The sequence below is a fragment of the Mastigoproctus giganteus genome, chromosome 4, assembly GCF_048544385.1.
Source record: "Mastigoproctus giganteus isolate SK-2022 chromosome 4, ASM4854438v1, whole genome shotgun sequence".
Classification (NCBI taxonomy): Eukaryota; Metazoa; Arthropoda; class Arachnida; order Uropygi; family Thelyphonidae; genus Mastigoproctus; species Mastigoproctus giganteus.
In genome coordinates this window covers 112,107,123-112,119,469 of record NC_143578.1, presented here as the reverse complement: position 1 = coordinate 112,119,469, position 12,347 = coordinate 112,107,123, and the positions used below count along the sequence as shown (strand labels likewise).

Below are 12,347 nucleotides of genomic sequence, written 5' to 3'. Positions count from 1 at the left end.
AAAAAAATTCAGTGAAAAGTTTTATGGAACACATAAAAAAAAAGATAATTTCTAAATTAAAGCTGAACATCAAGTGGAATTACTACTAAATATTTTTAATAAAGGAATTTACCACATGAAATTTCACATGGTAAAGTATCTTTATTAAAAAATTTTCTTGCTTAGTTATAATTTACCTTTAATTAAAATTTGTATTTATAAAGTCCACAAAACTCTGAAATAAAAATTTTTTGACTGAGGAATCAGAATTTTACTTTTAATTATTAAAACTTATTTCCATTTCAATATTTCTCACTTACATTGGCAAAAAAAATTCTAAAATTATTGTTGTTTATTGAAATTCTCTGATTTTTTTTATTGAGAATATTATCATATCATCATGTAGATTCTATTAAAATATTGCTCTAAACCAAATGTGACTAATTTTATTTCATGATACTCTTACAATGCAGGAATATAGGCAATAAAACAATTTCTTAATGTGGGAATGAAGTCCTTCAAAATATCCACGTTGTTAATAATTATATCTACCATACTGCTTAGAATAGGAATCCCTTCTTCCTTGATCATATCTATCCCTATAACGTTGATTTCTTTCTCTTTCCCATGATTCCCTCTCACGATAACCTCTAAAGTCATCTTTAGGAAAGGAATTGTGCTGACCACCTCTGCGATAATTACTCCAAGACTCATCTCTCCTCTCTCTTCCTCTATTCCTATATATATTCAGATTTAAAAAAAAAAAAAAATACAGTTTAGTTACTGTCAATAGTGATAACATTTATTGAATATCTTAAATTGCTAAGATTCCAAAACACTCTGCTACAGTATCAGTGTTTTGAAATTTTCCATACCTCATTTAAAACAAAAGATATCATTAGTGATCCAATGAAGGATCTTAAGATAGCACATATTTTCTCAAGTTTACATAACAGCCCCTCATTCAGAAACCCCATCAAAAGCTTTAATGAAGTCGAAATAACTTAAAAGTTGTTTCCTGCATCTAGCTGGTTTATGACTTTCCTTCTGATTTATTACAGGCTGCAAACTATCAAGAATAGAATTTAACTGAGATGGTTCTGTATCACATTCTTAATCACAGACACTATAACCTTACCAACTCCACTTTAGTCAAGCTCACCAGTCTATATTTGGCCATCACCTCCTCTACATCTCCTTTCTAGATTGGAGAAACTGTTGTGCTTCTCTAGTTCAAGAGGGAATCATGCCATAATGTAATTATTATACATCACATAACATGCACTAAAAAATGGGCAAAATACTTAAGAACATTTCTACATTTATTACCAGTTCATCTAATTAACTGAATTATAATTTCTTTGTATTTAGTATTTAAAAGTAACAAAATTGTTAAAGTTTTAGAATAAAGGTCATTTTACAACTTGCACATAATAACCTTTTTTACATTAAAAAACAATATATTTTTCACCAAGGCTGGATTACCTAATAGAGACAGTTTCCCACAAAGGCCTCTGTTAGAGTAGAGGCACATGATACAGGAAAGCAAGCTTATACAGCATGTTATTTAAGGTGAAAAGGATAAATAAATAAAAATTGTGTTTAATTTGGAGAAATGTTACAAATTAAAGATCTCATGAAATTTTGTTAAGGAACTAAAATACAGTAATTAATACAATAATCTCTGCATATAATTATGATGCCTGATTTAATCGGTACGGTTCATTTGGTATGAGTTCACGTATTTCTTAGACCTGTTCATTTGGTCTGTACACTACTGATCTATTACGTGTTTTGCTTCTGCTCATGAAATTCTAATCCTTACTGGCTGATGCATATTGGTTTATTATGTATACATCATAAGCAGTCATGCTCTCATACCACCCTTCTGGGTGGCTTAGTCATGGGTGATGCTACCCCAGAGACTTAGTTTTTGCCTAGTGACATCTTAAACAGTGACATTTATTATCAAAAATCATTTTAAAAGGCAAAAAACTATTTTTCCACATTGACAGAATTGACTGTGCTGTACATCTTTGAAGCCTCTACTTGAAATAGCAATTCCCATTAACAAAGTCATCTATTTTTGTTAAAATTTAAAATCAGGAGTTCTTTAAAACATTATTGGTTTATTTCTTAATTTCTTTCCTATGTCTCCAGGGCTGGTTGAAATTTCTAAATGAACTTTCTCTACCTCTTCATTTGCACCACTCAAAGAAAGTCACCATGTTTCAAGTTCAGTATATAGATTTAGTTAATCAAACAAAATGAATACACAATGAATAGCATGTTTTCTAATGAACGTATCAGTAAGAGTTGCTGATTGAAGCTCTGGATACCGTAGCACCAACAGCTGCAGCATAAGCAACTTTTCTTTACGGAATCAACAATTTTAGCATAACATAACACAACAATACTATGTTTCCCATCTTGCCAAGGCCATGTTCATAAGTCTGTAAATTGCTATGCACATAAGATTCTACAAAGATCTTTTTTATATAAGAAAAATCTTTATCAAATATTACCAAATTTAATTTGGTAATTAAATTTGGTAAAATTACCAAAATATATATTTTTTAACCCTACGTAAGCCATGTGCTTACCAAGTAATGTAATGTGGATTAAGTATGAACAGAAAACCTGTAATGCAGAAGCTGCTTTTATCATATATAAAGTAGTGTCATTAAAAAGCTTTTTTTTTTTTTTTTTTGCTTTGGGTTAATTTTCAGTCTGGCCAAAATAACTGCAAAGAATCATTCACAAATCATGCAACTGTTGAGCAATTTTTACAACTTAAAAGCATGCAAACATAATTTGGTGTTCATTGGCAAACACCCAGATGCACTTTCTCCAATATCTTGCGGAATGTTTCCTCGGCGCTGATTTGTCTGTAAAGTTTTGACCTATACATTTTTTTTTTTTTTTTTTTTTTCAAAATTCATTTGCAAAACAGGATTGCTTAACTTATTGAAAGGGATATTGCTGCTTACCAACACAAGGCACAAATCTTTTGAAAATTAATTTTTCTCTTCTTTTGAAGTAAAAGGAATTTTAATTGTAGTAAATAGGCTGCTCTAACATAAAACTAGATAGAGCAATACATATCACCACATTTAGGAGGGTGTAGTATTGATAATTAATTAAAGTTATTAATCTTATTAGCTTTCATTGCTAATCAATAGTATACAATATCATGCCCCAAACAAGAGCAGGAAAGCAACTGGCACAAAGTAACTCAGGGTAGAACCGAGGGGGGGGGGGAGATTTTCAAATGCATCACAGCCTAAAAAAATTTGCAGTTTGTCTTTGAGAGGGTGTCTTTGTGTGTGTGTGCTAGGTGCAGAGAGTGTCAAAAAATTAGATGCCAACTCAGCATACTGATGGGTGTTTATGAGAGTTTAAAGAGTCGGGTAGATGCCCTTGAGGGTACTAAAATGGGGGACCCATCAAGCTCTCAGCTGCCATATCCCAATGCCAGAGCTCACTCTTGTTCATCACGCAACACAGTGACAATCTCCAAGACAGAATGGGCTGGTTCCACAGGAGTTAGTTATTGTCGGTGACTCTACTGTCAGGGTGACGAGTAATATACAGTGTAAAAAGGATAGGTGGAATAGGACCAGGGTATGTCTGCCAAGGGAAAAAGGAAAAAGTTGATGTGGTAGAGCAGATATCTTTTAAGAGCACAAAGAGTGATATAGTTGTACATGTTGGCAATAATTAGCATTAGAAGAGGAATACAATGCAAGAAAGCAAGCTTATGCAGCATCAGCCAAAAACAAACGCTCCCATTTCACCCCTCTGTTCATTCCAAATACCTGTCCAGCTCAGCCTTAAATTTATTTAGGCTATTAACTTCGGCAACAATCAGCATTTAGCATGGTCAAACCATTCAAGGCTTTATACACCTCAATCAGATCACTTTGCAGGTGCCTAGTCTCCAGACACTGTAAACTGCAAAACTTTAGCCTTTCTTCATAGGAGCAACCCTTCATTCCATTCACTAATCTTGTTGCCCTTCTCTGTATTCGTTCCAACAGCTTTACATCCTTCTTAAAGTGAGGCCTCCAGACCTGTATACAGTACTCAAGGTGTGTAGGCCTCACCTTAAGTACTGTATATGAGAGTTTGTGCCTTATACAAGGGGATAATAACCTCCTTATTCCTGCTAGAAAAATTCCTGTATACCACGAACAAGACACCATGAGCTACTCTTGCAGACCATCTGCACAGCTCAGAAAATTTCATATCTGTCTACATAATTACCCCCAGGTTCTTTCCATTCTCTACTACTGTCAGTGTAGTATCACACAGTTGATACTTTACTCTGAGGTTACTGCTTCCCATATGTAGTACTTTAGATTTGCCAACGTTAAACTTCATTTGCCACCTCTCAGTGCATCTGCTCAACTTTTCTAGATCCTGTTGCAGCAGCGTACTGTCATTAGAGTCATTAACAACCCTACCAACCTTCGTATCATTTGCAAACTTGGACATTAAGCCTGATATACCATCATCAATATCATTTATAAATACAGAAAACAACAATGGACCCAACACCGAACCCTGAGGGACTCCACTAATAACATTAGTCCACAAAGAGCAGTGTCCATTGATTACCACTCTCTGTCTTCTCCCTGTCAACCATCCCTTTATCCATAGCAGCAATTTGCCTCTAATGCCGCACTGCTCCAATATGTACAGCAGTCTTCCATGTGCAACAGTATTAAAAGTCTTTCTAAGATCCAAATATACAATATCAAAGTTATTCCCTGCATCCAGTTCCTTTATGACCACATCATAGTATCCAATCAAATTGGTCAGACAAGAGTCCCCCTTAGCAAAACCACGCTGTGTCCGAGCTATAACTGAAGCCTTGTCTAGATGATCCTGCAGTGCTTCTTTAACCAGTGCCTCCATTAATTTCCCTGGAACAGAAGTTAAACTAACAGGTCTATATTTACTTGTATCACCCTTTGATCCTCCTTTGTGAATTGGAGTCACATTTGCAGATCTGCACTCTATGGGTACGTGAAGCTGGATGTGTTATCAGCCAAGGAAGCAGGTGGTAGATGACTTTCATCAACCGGTGAAATACCACCACTTTGCTTATTGGAGGCTTGAAGTGGTGAAACCCATGTTTAGTCTCTAGAGCAAAGTTTCCGGCATCCCCCCCTACCCCCCATACTTCTCCTCCAACCCATACATGGTACTAAGTACTATAGGTTTTGATACCTTTCATGTTTGGGAGTTTCATAAAAAAAAAAAAAAAAAACGTTCTCATAATTAAGGCTAAGGGTTTGATTACTTCCTTTGCTGCCTCCTTTAATATAACTGGATAGATACCATCCACACCGGGTGCCTTTTTTATGTTTATCTTCAACAATTTCTCCTCCACTTTCCTCTCGGTTATTACAAAATCATCTAGCTCACTAACAGAGTTTAATTCACCTCTGGCATTTCCTCCCTGAATAACTCCTCATGTGTGAATGTAGATGCAAAATAATCATTTAGTTTGTTAGCCACCTGAGCAGGATCATCAACAGTTGAACCATCAATATCCAGTGGACCAATCTGATTCATCCCTTTTCTTCTAGAGTTTACATAGGAAAAAAACTCTGTTCTGTTTTTTTTTTTTTGGCATTCTTTGCCAAAGTTTTCTCATAATCTGCCCTTGCCTGCCTAATCTCCTTTGTGACTTTGTTACAGACCAGCTTATATCTACCAATGGCTTCCATGTCACGCATTAATTTATATGTATTCCACGCATTTTTCTTCTCTGCCACATGTCTCATTAGTTCATCTGATATCCATTTAGGCCTAAACCTTGAACAATATTTCTTAGTTGGTATGTAAAGCCTAATAGCTTCCAAGATTAATTCTATGAATGCATCCCATTTTGAATTTGCTGTTAGTAACATCAGTTGGTCCCACCGTATAGAATTTAAATACTGTCTCAGACCTCCATAGTCGCCTTTATGAAAGCAAAAACCCTTCCCTTTAACCCTGATGGTAGTTACCTCTTTGAGTAAATCCCACTTCAGCACACTATGATCACTGCCACCTAGTGGTTCCTTTATCTGCAGATTCTTAATGCATGAAGAATAGCTACTAATAATCAAATCAAGAGTATTACGCACTCTAGTTGCCTCCTGAACATGCTGATATAGGAAATAATCATCCAATAAATCCAAAGAAGCCTTGCTAGTGACCAACCCACAAATTCCAGTCAATATCTGGGAAATTAAAATCCCCCATTATAAGAAACTCTGATTTACTGGCCCACTCTATTTCCCTCTACAGTTTTTTATTATACTAATCAGAGTCATTAGGCCTATTACACACTCCTACTCTCAATTTTCATCCCTCAGTGCCTACGTCACACCAAACCGACTCGACACTGCACTGTCCAGCAATGTCGGCTGCACTTCTTTGGATTTATGTGTTTCTTAACTAATAGCATTAGTTAAGCATAATGACAATAAGAGTAGGGGATCTGCAGACTTACCTAACGAGTACAGGTCAATGTTGAAAAAAAGTGTGTGCAATTCTTCATCGTGTACTCCCTCTTCTAAACAGAATATGGAGTACACAACGAGCCTTATCAATTAATTCGGCCCTGTAGAGATTATGCAAGGCTCATGGGGTAGAATTTTTCTCAGCATGGTCTGTGCTTGTTAACAGGAGCGACTGGATGGGATACACTTAAATAGAAAGGGTGCAAGAATATTTGCTGATGCTATCGGGGCAATGTTAGGTAGGTCGGAAAACTGCTAGCTTGGGGGGGGGGATTTACAAACTAAAAGATTAGCAGTAGCTGCAGGCAGAGGAGAAAGTGATTCTTGCACTGCTTCTATTAGAATGGAGTGCAGGGTGCAGGGGTTTTCAGGGAATGGCAGAGATCATCATGAAAGAAATAAATACATTGGCTGTGTCAGGGTAACTAAGATTAAGAATAGGAGCATGTTTACTTGCATGTACACCAATGCTAGGAGTATAGTAAATAAATTTGATGAACTTGATGTGCTGGCCAACACATCAAAGGCGAATGTTGTTGGAATATCAGACATGGTGTCACACAGATATAAGCAGCACAAAATTGAAATTTGGGGAGTACAATGTGTACAGGAAGGGAGAAAGAATTATGCTGTTAGTTAAGAAACACAAAATCTAAGGAAGTGCATCGAGCTGACATTGATGGTCACTGCAATGTTGAGTCAGTTTGGTGTGACATAAGCAATGGGAAAGCAAAAATGATAGTAGGAGTGTGTTATAGTCCTAATGATTCTGATGAGTACAACGAACAACTGTACAGAGAAATAAAGTGGGCCAGTAAATCAGATTGTCTAATAACGGGGAAATTTAACTTTCCAAGATATTAACTGGAATTTGTCAGTTGGTCATTTACACACCAGCAAGACTTTTGTGGATTTACTGGACGATTGTTTTCTATAGCAACACATCAGAGAGGCAACCAGAGTGAGTAAACTCTTGACCTGATTATCAGCAGTGATTATTCATGCATTAAGAATTTGCAGATAAAGGAACCATTAGGGGGTAGTGATCACAGTGTACCGATGTGGGATTTACTTAAAGTCGTAACTACCATCAGGAGTAAATGGAAGGGTTTTTGCTTTTGTAGAGGTGACTACAGTGATCTCAGACAGTGTTTATAAATTCTGTACAGTAGGACCAATTGATGATGTTACCAACACCAATTTCTAAATGTGAAGCATTCAAGGAAGCTACTAGGCTTTTCATACCAATTAAGAAATATTGTTCAAGGTTTAGGCCTAAATGGATGTCAGATGAACCAATGAGACTAGTGAAAGAGAAGAAAAATGTATGGGATGCATATAAATTATCAGGCGAAACAGAAGCCTATGCCAGATATCAGCTGGTCTGTAATCAAGTCACAAAGGAGGTTAGAAAGCAAAGACAGATTACAAGAAATCTTTGGCAAAGGATGCTAAAAACAGCAAGAACTTCTTTGGTTATGTAAACTCTAGAAGGAAGGGGATGAACCAGATTGGTCCACTTGATATCGATGGTTCGAGTGTTGATGATCCTACTCAGATAGCTCACAATCTGAATGAATATTTTGCATCTACATTCAACACATGACGAGTTACTGAGGGAGCAGAATGCCAGAGGTTTATCAAATTGTAACAGTGTGCTTAAAGATTTTCTAATAACTGAGAGCAAAATGGAGGAAAAATTGTTAAGTTGAAGATAAAAAAGGCACCTGGGATGGATCGGATCTATCCAGTTATATTAAAGGAGGCAGCAAAGGTAGTAAGCAAACCCTTAATCATAATTATGAGAGCATCCTTGGACTCAGGGAAAGTCCACATGGACTTTCCCTGAGTCCATGTGGACTTTCCATGTGGAATTCACAAATAGGGATCTAAGGGTGACATGAATAATTGCAGACCAGTTAGTTTAACTTCTGTTCTGGGCAAAATAATGGAGTCACTGGTTCAAGATGCATTTCAGGATCATCTAGACAAGACTGCCGTAATAATTCAGACACAGCATGGGTTTGTTAATGGAAAATCTTGTCTGACAAATTTGATTGGATACTATGATGTAGTTACAAAGGAACTGGATGCAAAAAAGAATTTTGATATCATATACTTGGATTTCAAGAAAACTTTTGACACTGGAAGACTACTGTTCAAATTGGAGCAGTATGGTATTAAGGGAAAGTTGCTACAATGGATAAAAGGGTGGTTGAGTGGGGGAAGACAGAGTGGTAATCAATGGATGCTGCTCTTCATGGACTGTTATTAGTGGAGTTGCCCAAGGTTCGGTGTTAGGCCTACTGTTGTTTTGTAAATTTATCAATGATATTGATGATGGTACATCAGGCTTAATGTCCAAGTTTGTAGTGATACAAAGGTTGGCAGGGTTGTTAATGGCAGTAATGGCAATGTGCTACTGCAACAGAATCTAGAAAAGTTGGGCAGATGTGTTGAGAAGTGGCAACTAAATTTTAACATTGAAAAATGCAAAGTACTACATATCAGTAGCAGTAACCCCAGAGTACCAACTGTGTGGTACTACACTTAAGAAAACTACATTAAGAAAAGGGTGCTAGAAAATGAAAAAGACCCGGGGGTAATTGTGCAGTCAGTTTTCTGAGTAGTGCAGACAGGCTGCCAGAGCAGGTCATGGGGTATTGTCCATGATATACAGGAATTTTGCTAGCAGGGAAAAGGAGGTGATTATCCCTTTGTATAAGGCAATGGTCAGGCCATGCCTGAGTACTGTATACAGGTCTGGAGGCCTCAATTTAGGAAGGATGTAGAGTTGCTTGAGTGAGTACAGAGAATGGCAATAAGAACTGGTGATGGGATGAAGGGATGGTCTTACCAAGAAAGGCTGCAATTCTGCAAATTGTTGCATCTGAAGACTAGGCACCTGCGAGGTAATCTAACTGAGGTGTATAATGCCTTGAATGGGTTGAGAAAGCTCAATTCTAATGAGATTCTTCCTCTTGCTCAGATTACAAACCTGAGGGGGGGGAAGAATACTCAGGGATGAGTCCAAGTATGCTCTCAAATCCCATTGACTAAATTTGCCTTTAGCTGGCAGGTTGTTGGTTACTGAAACTAACTTCCTTCTGTCGTTGTAGAAGTTGATAGCTTAAATAAATTCAAGGAGGAACTGGACAAGAGTTTAGAGGGAATGGATGCACTATTTTTTTTTTTGTTGTTACATAACTTTGCTTTTTTGCATCATATGCCTCTACTAATGGTAATGCTCATGGTTTGATTAAATGCAACTGATCTGGCAATTTTTCCTGTCCCCTCCCCTCCCCTTCCTACATACAATGTGTGAGGTTGTTTTTGCATGTTGATTGATCTAGAATCCTTTCCTACATGGCACATTCATATCACAAACAATACAAAAATACTGCCATTCAAAATATAATCTTTTGTGATTGGCAATCTGATATATAAATTTAGTAGATTTGATTTTTGACATATTGCACAAAAGCACCAGCTGCCTATGCTGTAAATGTTTTATAACAAACTGAAATATTATGATATACATACAACGAATGCACTTTCATCCAAATGTCACTAACAGCATGAAAATTACAGCAAAACACCATTGATGTGTGATGCAGTCAGCAGATCTCATGCCATGCAGAAGGAAGCATGACATCAGCAGGGCTGTGGGGGGCATGTCACAACACATGCACACTTTTTTTTTTTTTTTTTTTTTTTTTTTTTAAATAACATATTTAGGGGTAGACTAATTATGCACATAACCCAAATTTCCTACACACATCTGCCATCTTGCATTCATCATACAACCAGACAGGACAAGTACAGTACCACATAAATATGACGTGCTGTGTGGAAGACAATTTTTTTTATTATTATTATTATTACTGAAGAAGAGCAGTACTAGCCAGTTTTCCTGACAGACCCACCATCTATTGAAATACTGTACAAGTAAATTCTAGCATAACATATACTACCACTAGTTGATTATCATTCCCTGCACATGGGGACGGCCAAGGATCATCTGCCTGTGTATGGATGATATCATACATAGCATCAATATAATACCCCCAATTTGGAGGGCATGTCAGCTCACTAGTTCATATGTAAATGAAACAGCTATTTTTCACTAAAGCTGATCGCGAGTCTGCTGGTCTTGATCAGAGGACAAGTCTTTCTCACAAGATAACATTTAACTGTTTCACCATACTACAGAAATTTGATTACACATTCACTGCATAAAATCACATCAGGATAACTCAAGGTAAGTAAGATTTGTAACCACAATAACAACATATGCAGTTGACATAGTAGTAATAGTAAATGATGTAAGAAAGCAAGCTTATAGTAAGTTACTCTTCTCTGCCCCCCCCAAAACCCTACACAGTTCACCCATTCATACCCTCCAAGAATTTGTCGTTCTTGCTTGAATTTAACCAATTCATCCACACTTCCACAACAATGGATGGAAGTCTATTCCAACAATCAACAACCTGCTGGCTGAAGACAAACTTATGCACATCTATCCTGCAACCATTCTTCCTCAACTTGAAGTTATGCCCCCTCGTATGTGTAGTCTCAGCAAGTGAAAGAATACCATTAATATTCAGCTTACAATAAAAATTTATAGTAAATCTTAAAGTACCGTTTGTTAAATTGCTCAAATCAATATTCTAGCAAAAGCTTATTTTTCTGGTACTTGCCTCATTTATCCGTGTTATTTACATTGAAGTTTTGAAAGGTGAAGACATTAAAAAGAACAAATTAATTAAAAGTAGAAAGATTAAGATATATTAATCCTCCGGGCTTAATCTTAATTAAATTACTAATATATCTTAATCTTTCTACTTTTAATTAATTTGTGCTTTTTAATGTCTTTACCTTTCAAAACTTTAATGTAATTAACAGGGATAAATGAGGCAAGTACCGGAAAAATAAGCTTTTGCTAAAATACTGATTTGAGCAATTAACAAACGGTACTCTAAGATTTACTATAAATTCTTATTGTCATAGTATGCCAATATTTTAAAGACAATCAGAATACCTCAGATGTCCTTTTCCTTTCAATTTTTCTTTTTCTTTTTTTGCCTATCCTTTTCAATTTTCATTCTGTTTTCCCAAATGGATTGCTCACATGACTAATAAGAAATTCCACGTGTCTAAGCACTGCATCGTGGGGAATTAAATTCGGGTTATACTTATATCTTCTGCCAACTGACGATGAATGTTTCCAAAAGTCTACCATTTAGACTCTTAGCTTTATACATTTCAACATTTAAGATTTTTGTTTCCATTTACATAGTAATTTTATAGATGACAACTGGGTGAATGGGTGAGGCACTTCTTCTTCCAGGCTCTATCTTAATTAAATTATTAATGTATCTTAATCTTTCTACTTTTAATTAATTTTTACTTTTTAATGTCTTCATCAAAACTTCAATGTAATTAATATGGATAAATGAGGTAAGTACTGAAAAAATAAGCTTTTGCTAGAATATTTATTTGAGCATTCAGCTTACTCAATCCATTCAAAGCTATAAACACCTCAATCAGATATCCCAGCAGGTGCCTAGTCTCGAGATGCTGCAATTTGCAGAATTATAGCCTTTCTAGAAAAGAGTACCCTTTTGTTCCCTTCACCAGTTTAGTTGCTCTTCTCTGCACCCATTCCACCAACCTACATCATTTCTAAAGTGAGACCTCCAGACCTGTATACAGTACTCAAGATACAGCCAAACCATGGCCTTATACAAAGTGATAATCATATCCCTATCCCTGCTAGCAAAGTTTCTGTATTTCATTGACATGAGCTGTCTTGGCAGCACATCTGCACTGCTCAGAGATTTTAATGCC

At 36.4% G+C, this 12,347-nt stretch overlaps 1 protein-coding gene across 1 annotated transcript in view; it reads right to left on the bottom strand.

The window, feature by feature from the left end:
* Positions 1-291: 291 nt before the first annotated feature.
* LOC150086998 (uncharacterized) overlaps positions 292-12,347 on the bottom strand; it is a 31,037-nt gene continuing 18,981 nt past the window's right edge. Inside the window, exon 2 of the mRNA XM_090372887.1 lies at positions 292-716. Coding sequence (XP_090229013.1) covers positions 515-716 — 202 coding nt within the window. The 3' untranslated portion in view covers positions 292-514. The remainder of the gene's footprint in view (positions 717-12,347) is intronic.